The sequence below is a fragment of the Neopelma chrysocephalum genome, unplaced genomic scaffold (assembly GCF_003984885.1).
Source record: "Neopelma chrysocephalum unplaced genomic scaffold, ASM398488v2 Primary Assembly neopelma1_101, whole genome shotgun sequence".
Taxonomy (NCBI): Eukaryota; Metazoa; Chordata; class Aves; order Passeriformes; family Pipridae; genus Neopelma; species Neopelma chrysocephalum.
In genome coordinates, this window is record NW_020897764.1 from 2,150,913 (window position 1) to 2,166,932 (window position 16,020).

Here is a 16,020-nt window from a genome sequence, read left to right on the forward strand (position 1 = left end):
GGGAAAGGTCTTGTTTGCTCTGCCCCACACTAATTTTCCAGCACGTTTTCCTTGGTAGCAGCACTGCTTTTTTTCACATCCCTGCTTTCTGTTGAATCAGTGATTTGGTTGTTTCAGTTCCAAGTTTTCTTAATGTTTTCTTTTTTTTTTTTTCCTACTAACCTTGGTAAACAGTTCTTCAGTTGTCAGGTCCTGACTGATTATTTTCACCTGGCTGATGACTCTGCCCTTTTTCCTTCTTTGGTAAAAACTACCTGGATGTAGCAATTTATTCCCTGATGAAAAAGTCTAATTAACTGATAAAACCCAATATCTTGGTACACCTTATTTTTTAGCCAAATGGTTGTATTTTTTTAATTTTTTTTTTGTGTGAAATGAACCGAATTTTTCTGTTTAAGTCAAGGTTACATTTTGTCTGGGAATCTGTAATTTCTCACCCAGTTAATCCATCTGAAAGGGGCCACATGATCATTTTTGTGGGGAACAAAAATCATCGACTTAGCACTGACAGTGCACCATGGCTATAAAACTCCAGCTCAAGTAGGCCAGCCCAAAGGATTAACACACAGATCTTTGATTTCAGTTGATTTAAGACTATTTTGTTTATTTTATGCTTTAGGAGCTACTAAATTAAGAACCCACTCTCAGTCATGGAGTTTTATTTGATTCCAGACACCTCAAAACTGATTTTCAGTGAAATCCTCCTAATTTTGAAATCAAATGATATTGATTTAGGCAGAAGTTATATATCACCTTTAAAGCTTTTTAGTGGGATACAGATCTTTTAAACTGAGTTAGCTTCCTGCATTCCATATCCAAACTGTTTTCTCTTCAAAACAGCAATGGGTAGAGATGCATCAGACTCCTTAGTTGGTCATTAGAAATGTGTAGGGCTGTAGGGCCCTGCTGTGAATTACTCTACACATCTTCTGTAATGACAGAAGGTATTTAAGGCTGGTACTGATGGATACTGAGAAGTATTTAAAGACAAGCCAGAAGTTCTCTGATTAATTCTTGCAGAATCCTAGAATGGTTTATGTTGGAAGGAATCTTAAAGTTCATCCAGTTCCAATCCCCCCTGCCATGGGCAGGGACACCTTCCACTAGACCAGGTTGCTCCAAGCCCTGTCCTACCTGGCCTTGAACTGTTTAGTTTCCAATTTTCCAACATCCACTCAAATTTACTTTTTATTTTGCATTATTATTTTCTGGCATGCAACGAGATCCTGCATGCCAGAGCTCAAAGGTGCCAGTTTTATTCTCAAACTCCATGTTGTTAAGAAATAGGATTTGAAAAATTAAACTCAGTCAACAAGGATTTTCCTGAATATCCTTAAGTATATCAGGACAGAAATAAACAAAAGGCAGTTGGAGGGGGGCACTCTATATGTCCTTGATTTGAAGTTATTGTTTTTCTTCTCCAAATTTCCCTTTACATTATTGCAATCATGTGTGTTGGTGTTGTCATTATATCTTTTTATTTCATTTACAAATTACAGAGGCGCAAACAGGAAGTTTTAGTCATTCACTTTTGATTTAATAATAAATTGTGATGTCATTTACAACATTCAGAAAGACATGTGCAGTCTGAGGTGGGGATGCCACATGCTGCTAATTTTGGATAAAGCAGCAGGTTTTATACTTCAGCTCTGGGGGATGTCGGGGCATTCACTGTTCTCACTCCTGATTTACACAAAGGGCAACTGCATTTACTTGTTATAGCAACAATCGTCCTGGCACATGCTGGCACTGGCACTGAAAGCAGAATAATGTCACCAGAGGCCGTTTCCTACACACTGCACTGGAATTGCTCAAAAATCCCAGCTGGAAAAGAGCCTGCTGAGCCCTGAGATCATAAAGAGCTTCTCGTGCATAAATGACACTGATCCTGATGCTGGAATGAGTAGTTAAAGCTCAAAAAGAGTATGAAGGAAACTCCTCTGAAGCCATGAGCCATCTTGTGTGCTGTGTTCCTCTTTGGGAAGTGTGTTTGTATATTCCTAAGGTAAAAGGCAGGTCAGGAGGGGGCATCTGTCCGTCTGACCCTAAAAGATGTGTAGGGCGATAACTTCGGACAAAGCCTTTCAAGAATAAATTTTAAATTATTATTATTAAAATTATATTATAATAATTGTTACTAAAATTATATTATAATTAAAATTATATTATAATTAAAATTATTATTGAGCTTCTACCCCAAGAGGAAGACAGCACTGAGCCCAGTTCTGCTATTCAGGTATCAGTCTGTGTCAGGGGTGCTCCAGACCAGCCCAGCACTGAGCACACAGGCTCACAGCCCAAGGAACTGTGTGTCTGTCATGAGGGGTTGAAAAAGGAAAGCTCTTGCCTCATTTTGCTCCATTTTTGGTATAAAATGGAAAACAGACCAGTGTTGCAGTAAACAAAATGCAATTTTGCTTTACCCAAAAGGGACACTTGTTTTTGAAGACAGAAGTGAGTACAAGAAACATGATAGCTGTGGTTTTGACTTAAAAACAGATCAAATCTTCTGGCTAACCACCCCTTTCCCTATCTCTGTGGTTTGTTTCTCCCGTTCTCTGTTTTCAGACTCAAATTTTTTTGTATGGTTTGCAGACTTATTTAGCACAACAACTGGCCATGAGTATCAGGTTCTTCCTAGGAAACCTTGATCAAGACATGTTTATTAGCTTGTTCATTCAAAAAAAAAAAAAAGTCCTTTATTTTTAAAATCCTTATCAATAAACTCAAAAGCACAAACCACAAATGGAAATAAAGGTCATGCACTGGTAAACAGCAGGTAGAAACATCTAAGCACAAAATATTTCTGAATATGAAGAACAGAAGAAAAGAATAGACCTACATTTGCTGTAGGATTGTGGGCAGTGGCTTCCCTTTGGATTTTGATCACAGACTCAAGTTGTCCATGATATAAATTCTCTTTTCTTGTATTTGTCTAGATGTTGAATATTTTCTGGTAAGGAGAATATTTTTGTATTACTTGCCATTAAAACTCACAGCAAAGCAGAACCTTGTATTAGTCAGAGTTTCACTGGGGTGCAGTGGAGTCAAAAATCAATAATAAAACTCTAGTTCAGGCACATGACATTTAATTTTGGATTTGTGATTAATATTGAATGTGAGGCACAACATACTGGTATTGCATTTCTTAACTGTTCATCTTTACTATAGAGAAGATGATATGAAATATTAAATGGGAAACCCATAATCCACAGAATTACACATAGTCCCAGACTGGATGGGGATGGAATGGAGCTCTGGAGACCATCTCATTCCAAGACCCTGTCACGGGCAGGGACACTTTCCACTAGAACAGGTTGCTCCAAGCCCCATCCAATCTGGCCTTGAACACTTCCAGATCTGTAGAGACATGGGAAAAAAAATAATCTGAATTATTTATCAAGGAAAAAGTAGGAGAGATGATCTCATGGAAGGGGAAATTTGAAATCCACTAAATGGTAAAGTGACTTTCATATGTGTCTATGGTGGAACAAAGGACCAGAGGAGTTTTTCCTGAGTTTCTGAAGTTAGCACATGATGTCTTACAACCCCTTTCAGGATCTTTTGTTCATGTAGCAACAAATTCCCATCCCACAGATCCAGAGCACAGGGAGTCCTTAGGGGGTTGCAGCTGTCCAAGTGATGTCAAAAGCCCCCCAAAAATATCATCACATTTATTTCCTTTTTTAAACAGCTTAAAACATGTATCCAAAAGCTTGATCTCTCCTTTAGTGACTTACACCACGTGATGTGACTAAAAGCTGATCACCATAAGGTTCAGTGAGGATCAGATGGATGATGACTGAGGCACCCCAGGTCAGGATGATGGAAGTCAGGGGCAGCTGGATCCAAGAGCCCAGTGGATGTGAGGCTGCCACAGCTCAACGTGGCTCTGCTAACCCAGCTGTGATATTCAGTGTGTGTTCCCCACACACTCACAGTCTCTCCAGTAGCTGCCTCAGACCTTCAGACCCTCCAGTAGCCAAGTTGCCAACCCTCTGGTCCCTCCTGTATTTGCCTCTGGGCCATGATCTCCCCCATGCCCAGCTCCCACACCTCTTACCCTTCTCACCAGCTACTCTGGTTTGAAGCTCTCTTAACAAATTATGCATATCCATGTGTGCACACGTGCAGGGCTGCAGTTCCTCAGGGAAACACTCACACCCTGGTCTCTCCAGTTCCTGGAACCACAAACACAGGAGCCCCAGGAGCCACAGCCCCTTCTCCAGCTGCTGGTTCTCAGACCCCACACATACCTGTGCACAGGGATAGGGAGCCCCTCGCCCAGGAAAATATCTGGAAATGGAGCTTAACAAGGAGACAGGACAGACTGAGATGTCAAGCACAGAGTGTGGCCAGCCCTGGTTTTACATGTTCAACGGTTTTTATCCCTTTACCTCTCTGTTTTCCCACACTTGCTCCTCCCCAGATCACATTGATTGGTCCATCTCCCAAGCTCTCACACGCTCTCACAATTCCTGTAAAAACATCCCACAGTAGGTTTTGCAGAATCCTCAAATGCCCCTCCTTTGCATCCCACTGGGAGCCCTGTCCCTGTGAAGGCAGTAAACCCCTCAGCTTTTGAGATCCCCTTAGGAAGAATTTCTTTGGCCAAGCCAAGACTTCTCAGTGGGTCAAAGCCCTGAGCATGGGCTGATCACCCTCCCAGGGCAGCCCCAGGAGTGACAGACAAAAAACTCCATTGGCACTAATTACATTTTGGGGGTTCCTCCACCTAACCATAGTTCCTGAACTCCTTGATGAGCCTTTGTGTTTTCAGTGATTAGCTCTTAATCAAATATGCTTCACAGATTAGGGAAACATCCTGCCTGCTGCCTGGCTTATTGCTCTTCTGGCCAGCCTTGTGTGGCACCGAGCATGATTTGCTCATCTGCAGATCCAAAAATAATTTTCCAAGGTCTGGGGAGCCCTGTCTGGCCAACATCTCACGCTCTCTTCCTTCCAGCCACCCTATATCAATCACCAGCTTCTCCTCACCACATCTATGAAGATTTGAGAACCTATAAAACCCTTCCTGATATACAATTTCTGTCCCATTTATTGCTGTGGCAAGTCTTTCCTCTGGGTCTCCTTCTCATTCAGTCTGAGCCAAAGATGTGTGATGGAACTCTACCCCATTCACATCCCTACTCCAAACTCCTTTTCCCAAGAAGACTCACCAAATCAGCTGGAGAATCATCTTCTCCACCGCACTGGGAGATATAAGTGCAAGAATTAAGAGATCAGTGAGAATCAGCAGTAACTGCTATACCAAGGAAATATTTCAGATCTTGGAAATTGGTTTTAAAGCAAAAAAACTGATTTTGAATCAGGGTCCACATGGAACATTTTCCTTTTCCCAAACCTGGTTTCAAACATGAGGACACACAGTCTCTTCCTTGCAGACTCACTCCAGCAGCCACAGAAGCTGCACATGATAACCCCTAAAGTCACACCCAGTGTCTGCATGTATGAGTAGCAGAGGGCATGGAAAGAGGAATTAGAATGATAATTATTATATTTCTTCTAATTTTGAGTAGAATCCATTAGGTTTTATGCAACAGTGTTAAGGCACCCACAATTTAGGCAAGGCGAAGAAAAAGCTCCACCTCCACGAGCTGCATATCATAAAATTTAGCAGCACCCCAACATAAGCTTTGAGGACCCCAATAAGAACAGATTGCTCAGGTTCCCCCTTTATTTTATCAGCCATTGCAGGACTTTTTCTGTGCTTTGATGCATTGCAGGAGCAGGGACTCTGCCCTGAAGGTGTGGCCGTGGCACAACTCAGAGGATGTACGCAGTCTCAAGACCTGGCCCCACATTTCACCTTGGCCTTTCGATGCTGATTTAATTTAACCCAAGGCCAGGAATTTAAAATATCAAAAAAAAAAAAAAAAGCCAACCCAAAACCAACCAACAATTCATGCCTGGTTACATTTGTGCTTGTGACCTACGCCTGTCCGAACAGGAGTTGGACAGGACAAAGCACAATGCACTTCCTTGCTTTTATTGCTCTCATTCACTTCATGTCATGCCAAAGAAGGTTGATTTAGGAAGTTCTAGTAATTAACTGCTGATGTTTTTGACTGCTGTTCCCAAGGGACTCACAATGACTTGTAATTGTTGTTCTGTAGGAAACGCTTTCTGGAACAATTGTAGATAACGTATATTCTCTGTATGGCTTTACTTTTACTTGATTATTTTTTTAAGCAAGGAACATGGTCTCTTTCCTTTCCAAAGTCACCTGTTGCCTGCATCCTGGAAACCTCATAAATCACCTCCTCTCTCAGACCATACTGGCATTTTGCTGTCAGAGTCCACAAAATAAAGAAGCTTCCTAATTCAGTTACACCTTAAACATAGAACATGTAAAGTGGTAAAAACAAGGAGAGAGAAAAAATTACTGATTTTTTTTAAGCTGTAAGTTACAAAGTGCCTTTCTTTGCTCTCAGCAGCTGAGAATACCTGAAAGGAGGAAGCAGAGGAGCAAATGTGTATTTGTAGAGCACAAACTGTTAGAAGAATTTAAATCCAGACTGGTGCTGTTAGAGAAGGCTCCAACAGAATCCTGGAATGGTCTGAGTTGGAAGGGACCTTAAAGATTATGCAGTTCTATCCCCTTGACATGGGGCAGGGACAACTTCCACTAGCCCAGGTTGTTCCAAGCCCTGTCCAACCTGGCCTTGGACACTTACAGGGATGGGGCAGCCACAGCTTCTCTGGGCGACCTGTGCCAGGGCCTCCCCACCCTCACAGGGAAGAATTTCTTCCTAATATCTAATCTAAAGCTACTCTCTGACAGTTTGAAGTCATTCACCCTTGTCCTGTCACTCTGTGCTCCTGTAAATACTCTCTCTCCACCTTTCTTGTTGGCTCCCTTCAGGTACTGGAAGGCCAAAATTAGGTCACCCTGAAGCCTCTTCTCCAGACTGATCAATCCCAGTTCTCTCAGCCTCTCCTCATAGCTCCCAATACAGTTTCTCACTCATCTTGTTGTTTCCCTATTAACTATTCCGTTAAAAACTAGTGGGTGCCTTAACGCTGTTGCATAAAACCTAATGGATTCTACTCAAAATTAGAAGAAATATAATAATTATCATTCTAATTCCTCTTTCCGTGCCCTCTGCTACTCATACACGCAGACATAGGGTGTGACTTCAGGGGTTATCATGTTCAGAGCCAGGAGCTGAACCTGATGATCCTTGTGAGTCCCTTCAGGATATTCTATCATTTTATATATTTCTCAAAGCACATGGCAAGCAGCCATTACATACCGATTTTCTCTCTCAGATGACTCAACAGTTAAGTATCCAGAGCTGTATTTCACACTGAAAAAAAAAAGAAAAAAGCCTAATTTTCATATTTTCACCTTTTATGTTCATCTGCTACAGACTGAAAACTAATACTAATAAACCCAGGGCAGATTTTTACGTGTTTGTCAGGTTTGCAAACCGGGAATAATAATTTTTGCATTATGCTGGATTGTTTTACGGGACTGACCTGAGCAAGAGTGACTCAGGAAGGATGTGGTGATAGGAATTCAGCCCCAAGAAGGATGTCAGTCATAATAAAACTGTTCTGCATTGAAAGGCTCGTAAAAGAGCAGCTTTCTTCACACGCCATGGCAGCACATTCATTACTCACTTGTCACACTGGCTGGGACTGGCATTTACCAGCTGCAATTTGCTATTGTGATATTTTCCCCTTTTACTTCTGTTGACCAAATGTAAACAACATATGACAGCAGATTTGAAATCATATCAACAATGTGGTGCAGCCACTTAAGAAACAGGAATACGGCCATGGATCACAGAGAATAAGACATAAAGGTACAAACCCTGAAGTTTTTTTCTCAGCCAAAAATTTAATGGTGCATAAGGGAGTGACCATCCACATGAGACAAATACAAGTGTGGAGCCCACTGAAGACAGTATTTAGGTGATTTCACAGAATCACAGAAAGGGTGAGGTTGGAAGGGACCACAGTGGATCTTCTGGCGGGGTCATCCCAGAGCAAATGGCACAGGATTGCATCCAGATGGTTCTGCAATATATCCAGATTTCCACTTGGCATGGGTTTGTCCCTCAGTATGTTTTTCTCCTGCATTTAATGGTCAATGAAGTAGACTAAGTGTTGGCTTAAAACAGCATCACAGACAAGAAAAAATCTCAGTAACACAAAAATCAGCAATCTGCGATATCCTGCACCTCTGGAGTACAAGGATTGGTAACCTCTTCCATGTTCAACGTTTAAGGTGACTTTTTTATTTTACTGAGGTTACTAAAATTAATTTATTTTTGCACTCCCACTGATGATGATGCCTTTTTAGTGTTTAGGATTTAAACCCTACCAAAACTTCACTGATGTGTCTCACATCATATGCACAGCTGAGTGAGTGGCTGCTCAGTAACTGTGATCTTCAGTCTAGATTTCAACTTCTCTTTGGAAATAACCTTGCAGAAACCCAACCATCCTCAGGGAACTGTCTCCCACAGACTAGCACAGGTGGAGATCCTGGACCTCTCCCTTCCCTTAGCCAGAAGTGATATTTTTCCCCTCTCCCTGCAGCAGTGATCCAGAATCCAAGGTCTGGAGACATTGGCTCACATCCACACCACTCACCACACCAAGTACATCTCAGCAAAAGGTATGTTTGTGGAACATAACTTTTAACCTCCAATTCTTTGTGTATTTTACAGAGAGGAGCTGAACACTTTAATTCTTTTTTTGATTACACATTCTTTGCTGGTGTTTCGTCAATCAATAAATATTTGCTGAATTCCACTGCACGGAGTATTTTTACAAATGCCCAGAATATTTCTTAGATTAATTTGGAAGCTCTTGCCAAGTGATAAGATGATGATAAGGAAGCAAGCAGAACACCCATACGAGGTAGATATCTTGGGTGTTTTATCAGGATTTAGGGTTGTGACACAGTTCTGGTGCTGTTATTACAAAATCTCACATCCAGGACACCTTCCAGGTCCCAGCTCTGACCTGCCTCCTGTGTGCCCATGTGAGCAACCTAATTTTATCAGTGGCCCTTTCTCCAAAAGCTGGCAAGTTCCTGCTGCTCAGTCCTGTGCTTTCTTCCACAGAGATGTTTCTGTGTCTCACAGCTGAGAGCGGTGAAGTGGCAGCCAGAGGTGAGCAGGGTGCAGGAGCCAGCAGGAATCTCTCACCCATCACCTCATTCACCTGTTTTGTCAAGTATAAGGCTCTATAAAAATGATCTCCCTTTTTTTTTTTCCCCTGGCTTTATTATTCACACACAGGGGGGTTCATTCATTCCAGATAGTCAACATAATTCATGGAGATCCAGACAGCAGCAGGCAGGGAAGCAGAAATGCAATCCTTTTTGTAGGCACTTTAAAAAGTTCATGCCTGTACTGTGCCCATTACTCACCAGTGGCTTCAAAGATAGTCCTGGGTCACTGGTTTACATGGAGATATCCACCCTGTGGACACCTCTGACCAGATTAGATGGATCCTACCTGAGATTCACAGAGGAGACTCAACTCCTACAGCAGGAAGCCACCTAAGCAGAAAAAATTACTGCCAAGACTAATTGACAATGTTGGAGGTTTTTGATTTGGGACAATCACTTTCAGACACATGTAAGGTTGTATTTGGAGACTGTGGATGGTCATTTCTCTCCAGTCCTTTAGAGGCATTGGGACATCAAAAAACAGATTGTGTTATAAACACAGATTGTTGCTGGCCCATGCATTGCTTATAACACAAAGATGACGTGTTGGATTTGAGCCTATTAGACTTGTTGCACCTCAATTAGTGTCCTTAAAGGAATGAGGGTTTATAAGTTCACAGAATCATCCAGTTCCACCCCCTGCCATGGGCAGGAACACCTTCCACTAGCCCAGGTTGCTCCAAGCCCCGTCTATCCTGGCCTTGGACACTTCCAGGGATGGGGCAGCCACAGCTTCTCTGGGCAACCTGTGCCAGGGCCTCCCCACCCTCACAGGGAAGAATTTTTTCACAGGATCCAATCTAATCCTGCCCTCTGTCAGTTTGAAGCCATTTTCCCTTTTTTCATCTCTCCATGATCTTGTCCAAAGTCCCTCTCCAGCTCTCGTGGAGCCCCTTTTAGGCACTGGAAGGAGCTCCAAGGTCTCCCCTTCTCCAAACCTTCTCTTCTCCAGGTTCAGCAATCCAACTCTCTCAGCTTTTCCTCATAGGAGAGGTGTTCAATTACTCTAATCATTTTTCCTGGAATCCAGCTTCAGGGTCATATTAAAGCCACACTGCAGCCTCTAGATTTACTGCCTCTGGGTCTCTTAGTCGAGTCTCTGTACAGGACCACCTCACCTCAAGCTGTCCACAGCCAACTTCCCATACTCTACTTTTTCATAAATGATCTCAGGTTTCTCAAATTGGCTTTGAAAATTGAGGTACCCAGGCCCAGGAGCTGTTGTAAGACACTTTAACCTGCACAGACCAAGGATGTCCTGTGTAAAATGTCTGTGAAGAGCATGTGATGTTTACAGTGTCATGGAAACCACACAGCACCTGAAACTCACCTCGATGCCAAGAGCCACAGATTAAAGAAAATGCTCTGGTTCAAGGGTCTGGCAAAAGACTCAGTGTTCCCTTCTTATGGATAGTGAAGAGTTGTCCCTTTAAGCACAACTTCCATGAAGTGTCATCTGTTGTAGTGTTGTATAATTCCCTCAAGCAAAAGAAAAATTTAAAAAACCCATAGCACTGAAATTTGAAATCTTGGACTACTGATAAATATTTATATTAGAAATAAGTCACTTTTTCTTTATAAAATTGGTACTTGTTTCTACAAAAACTACTACTGAGTGACATCACAAAACCAGGTTGTTTTCACTGTACCAACAATCCTTCCACACCCTGGTTGAAATGACAAATAAAATATCTGATTGAAAATGCCCTTTTACCTTCTCTAGTTTTATAAACAAAGCTGCTAAGTAGAGACTGCTTCCTTATTTCAGAACTAATGTTGGAATTATTATCTTTTAGCCAATGAAAACAAACAAATTAAGAGTGCAAGTATATACAAAGTGTCCTTAATGGGGTGACTTTTCCTTAGCTTATGCAGCAGACAAGGCCCTGGATCATACAGAGAGGCAGGAGCAACAATTTTCTTTCCGTAAAGAAACCTCTGTTTTCTGTGTGACCTTTTTGATGAAAAACAAACCAAACCAAACCAAAATAAAATAAAATAAAATAATGCACATTGGTCATTAAGGCTTTGGTACTTGATTCCTAATTTTTACATTTCTACAAATATGAACTGAAGAGACAAATTATTACAAGACCAACTTTGTTGAGGGTTAACTTTTCATCACCTACTCAGCAGAAACTGTCCATACCTCAAGTATGGTCAATGTGAAATTCAGGGTTTCCTCCATAATAAATTAAGCCTGAGACAGGACAGCAAAACTAAGCAGAGTTACCAGAATAATGTAAATCCATATTTTGTACTACATTACGCTTTTGCAATCCTACCCAAATCACGCAGGCCCTCTGAAGAACTGACTATTTTACTCCTTCAAAAGATTGGTGCCAGTATTTTCAGAAACAACCAGTGATTTGAGGTCCTCGTGGTTTCATGGGGCTCCCCACTACCACAAGGAAATGGTGCCTTCTCCAAGTATTTCACTTTCAGCAGTTGAATCCTCAGAGCCCCCAAACCACTTCCCACTGCTGGAAAACTTGACTGATGGTGGCGTCATTCTTTCCAGGCTCTTCAGCTTTCCTCTCATTTCTGAAGTGACCATTTCCTGCCTTTTCAAATTAGCCCATTAGATACATTGCAAACATAAACAAAATGGAATCTGCCTCGGAAAAGTGAAAACTTGGAAACAACAGACTCACGTTGTCATTTTTTCGCTACCTGGGAGCCAAACACGCAGTGACTGCAGAGATTCCACAATGATGTCAGCCATCACATCCCAAAGTTTTCCCAGATTTGATCAGTGTAAGGGCAGATATGTAGAAAAACAAGTAGCAGTAGGTTTATCAAATTAAGTGTGAATTTTACCCACGGCTATTTTTTTCACAGCTTTTTGCTGCTTCTCATTATTATTCCACTGACCTGATGAGGCCCACGAAACATTTGCAATTTAATCTCCCGGATAAATTTCCACCAGAAAATTAACTATTAAAAAATGAAGAGGAAATCTGGGCTTTTACTCTCTGACCGTCCCTTTAGATGTTTTATTTGTACAGGACGTTCTGTACAAGACAAAGTTAAATAAACACTTTGTACAAAGGTGGTATAAATGACACCTTGCCAAAATAGTAGCTCTGTTTACATATTCATCTCCATACCCAATATGCCATGTCTGTTGTTAGTTCAGGGGTCAGTTTTCAGCACAGGGTGTAATTTTTTATGCCACAAAGACAAGAGAATGAATTGAAGGCATCATGCAGACCAAGTGCCAATGTCACCCCTGTCTTTTAATGCTCAATTATCAAACTGTCGCTGGTTTGGTTGTTTCAGGAAGTCACATTATTTAGGCTAAGAATAAAAAAGAGAAACAATGAAGAGGAAAATATAATTTAAAAAAAAATCTAGATGCAGGCTGCTGGAACAGGATATGTTTCTACACAGATCTGTGCAAAGGTTTTTGTATTGCCATATAACATTTTGCATTGCTTTGCCTGATTGACTCAAAAAGCCCTTTAAGATCTAAAGGGAAATAATTTCTGGTGCTTTATATTGAATAAAAACATGCAAGTCTTCTTCTTGAAGCAGACAGTGATCAGGTAATGCTCTGGCATTATTTTTTGAGAATATTTAGATATAAATTAATGTTCTGGTTTGGGATTTCTTCCATATGGAAACACGTCCTAGAAAATCTAAAAGAGCTGTTCCACTGGCTGGTAAGGACACTGGGGAAGGAAGATCCTGCCTTTAGGTTCCAGGAGCAAGGATGGGGGAAGGAGCTTAGAAATGCTGAGGTTCTCAGTGTTCCAGCACAGTGGATTTACCCTACACAGGTGGTAAGTGAGGGTTTGGGGAGGTGTCCAGCTGCTTTATTTCCGCCTTTGTGAGTGGGGGAACAGCTGAATCTGGAGTTAGTTCTTCCTAAATAGATGGCAAATATACAAGGACACAATGACAGATAACAGGTGAGAGAGACCTGTTTGAACAGTTTTCACAAAAATACTCCCCATAACCAGTGATGAAGAAGCCTCAAAGTTGTTTGGAGTCTGTTTTAGAAAGAGGGTCAGAGTTCAGGGCCTCTCCTCATCTTCATTTATCCTCCAAAATAATCCATAAAACACAATCTATTTCCAAGCCCTATTCACTAATCTACCCTCTTTCTTACACCCTGAAAACCCTTATATCTTCATGGATAAAATCCATTGGAGGAATCCCCTTGGGCTCCCTTTATACTCACCAACCTACGGTCTGGCACACAGTTCTTCTCATCCTAAAGCAAAGATAAATCACACCCTGATATCTCCCCTCCTCTGACCAGAGGAGAACAGATGCTCTGGACACATCTGCACTGCAAACATCCACATTTCAGTCAGATAAAATCTGGCCTGTCACAAAACAGCTCCCCCTCTTCCCCAGATGAACACTTATCTGTGCTGCTCTGCTATCAGGGAGTGGAAGGTTATCTCCAAACTGACACACTTTAAAGCAGTGCTTTAAAATAAATGGTGCAGGTTCACTACACTGGAAAATCCAGAAAGGAATTTTTTGGTTCCAAGAATCTTCCAGCATTTGTCATCTCTACAGTATTTTCTGCCCAAATGCATTCTGTAAAAAAAACAACTTGCTTTACATTATAGATGTAAAATCTCCCTGTGAGGTAGGTGGGAAAATCAAAATATATTTGCTTCATGAAACAAGGTGCAGGCTTTAGAACACAGAAATTTTGAGAGGGGAAAAAGGCTTTGGAAGAGGGATCTTTGGCTGTTTGGGATCTCCCACTCCCAGAAACACTGAAGCTCACAGTGAAGCCAGTATCTTAAAGGCATTATTGAATCTCCCTGTAGCTAACAGTACAAACACATCCCTGTCCACAGAGAGATAAAAGGATTTGCCAACATCCCTGCAGGAGAGTCAGGAATGAGCCTGGAGGTGATGCTGCTGATGCCTCAGGGGCTGAATGGGGCATCTGCATCTCACAAAGTTTGTCTGCTGCTCTAAACCAAACACATTATATTACAGCGAATTAAATAAAATTAAAATTACTGAAACTCTGAGATGCTTTACTGCATAGAATGGCTTTAAACTGACAGTGGGCAGGTTTAGATCAGATATGTGGAAGAAATTCTTCCCTGTGAGGGTGCTGAGGCAACAGAAGCTGTGGCTGCCCCATCCCTGGAAGTGTCCAAGGCCAGGTTGGACGGGGCTTGGAGTAACCTGGGCCAGTGGAAGGTGTCCCTGACCATGGCAGGGGGTTGGAACTTGATGATCTTTAAGGTCCCTTCTAACATAAACCATTCCATGATTCTATGATCTAGATATCTGATGTGAATGGGAAGGTAAGAGGGAGACAGACTCTCATCCAAAGACTATCTAAACCTTTCTGGTACTTTGTTATGGTTCATATTCAAGTTGGTCTTCAAATCCAACTCAAGTGCTTTATTTGCAACCCAAGATCTTTATTTGCAGAGTCCTTTCAGTTTCTCCACACTACACACAGCAGGACATCGAATTTTTGTTGGAAATTGATTTTCCATGAGTTTATCAGGACTCAGAGGAGTTTGCATACCAACTAGGAAGAAGGTGCTATGATCAACATCAGAAAGTAAAAGTTCTTTATTAAACTCTCATGAAATATTCACTCTCAAGAGAGATGAATAATTCTAGAAAGACCATTTATCTGCCTTTTTTCCAAGGCATTTCTTTTCAATCTTCAGTACAGTAACTTGTTCCAATTTTGGTCAAGTGCTGCTAAAACATGTCACTTACAGAATTAATTTCAGAATACAAACTGCTGCTTCAGTACCTCATGATATGTCTCCACGGCACCTCATTCCAGTACATGCACTTTATTTAATCATGAAAACTGGTATCTATCACAGATAGGCACCATTTAAATTTCAAACCTAACAACTCTTATGGTTTTTTTTGCAATTCTGAAGAAGCAAACCACAGATCTAATCTGTAACTCAGGAGTATAAGTAACAGTATAAATGTAAAGATACTGATACAGCTGCCTCTTATCCAGGAAGAAAAATGAGCTATATCAGCATGAGGCACTGTTACACACCAACTGCACCCAGTAGCAAGAATGTACGAGTGCATTTATCTTGGTAACACAAAACCACAATTCTTACTGCAAATTTATGACACAACAAGAACTTTGTATAGGCCAGGGTTTATCTGAAAAGCCCTTATGGCCACCAATCTATTTAGTGCTTATAATAGCAGGTAAGGGAGTGAATATATTTTTCTCAGATGATATTTTATACTGGCACTGGAGTTTTACAAGGCAGCACAGAGAAGGCATGCCCAGAGAGAGAAATCTGGGTTCAGCATCTTTCATCAGATGCTTTCAAACAATTGCAGGATACAGAGTGGATCCAGAAAGAGACCTCAAGGGGACACTGCTTCATCTGTAACCTTGGTTTGGTGGTGGGAACTCAGCCTTGCCCTCAGAAGTTTTATGCTGAAGGCAGTGACAAGGGATTTACGTAAGTCTTGTTTATATTTTACGCAAAATATCTGAAGCACAAGGTGATTGAGGTGAAACTCCTCCAGCCTGTAAACCATGTCCTTCTTCCTCAACATACACTGCACAACTCTTGTCCTATTTCCTTTATTGGTGGGAATAGGAATGTGCTAATTCAGTCGCTTCCTTTTTGTCCTGGCAAATAAAGTGCAGGTCAGGTCAGTCACAAGATCGGTTCTGTGCCATTCCAGTCGATGACAGCTCCTTGCCACCTAGAAATGAGAGCAACCATTTGACATCCATCAGTTAACCAGGTCCTTGGAGAGGCAAACCCACATCCCTCAACCACCCAGCAAACCTCAGAGAGATTGGGATGGACTTGGTTGGGATA

At 41.6% G+C, this 16,020-nt stretch overlaps 1 protein-coding gene across 3 annotated transcripts in view; it reads right to left on the minus strand.

Moving 5' to 3' along the window:
- Positions 1-14,758: 14,758 nt before the first annotated feature.
- The window catches only part of MINDY4 (MINDY lysine 48 deubiquitinase 4), a 69,292-nt gene continuing 68,030 nt past the window's right edge, over positions 14,759-16,020 (minus strand). For all 3 annotated transcript variants that reach the window (XM_027695527.1, XM_027695528.1, XM_027695526.1), the window contains one exon: positions 14,759-15,901. In XM_027695527.1, the coding sequence (XP_027551328.1) occupies positions 15,853-15,901 (49 nt within the window). In that variant the 3' untranslated portion in view covers positions 14,759-15,852. The remainder of the gene's footprint in view (positions 15,902-16,020) is intronic.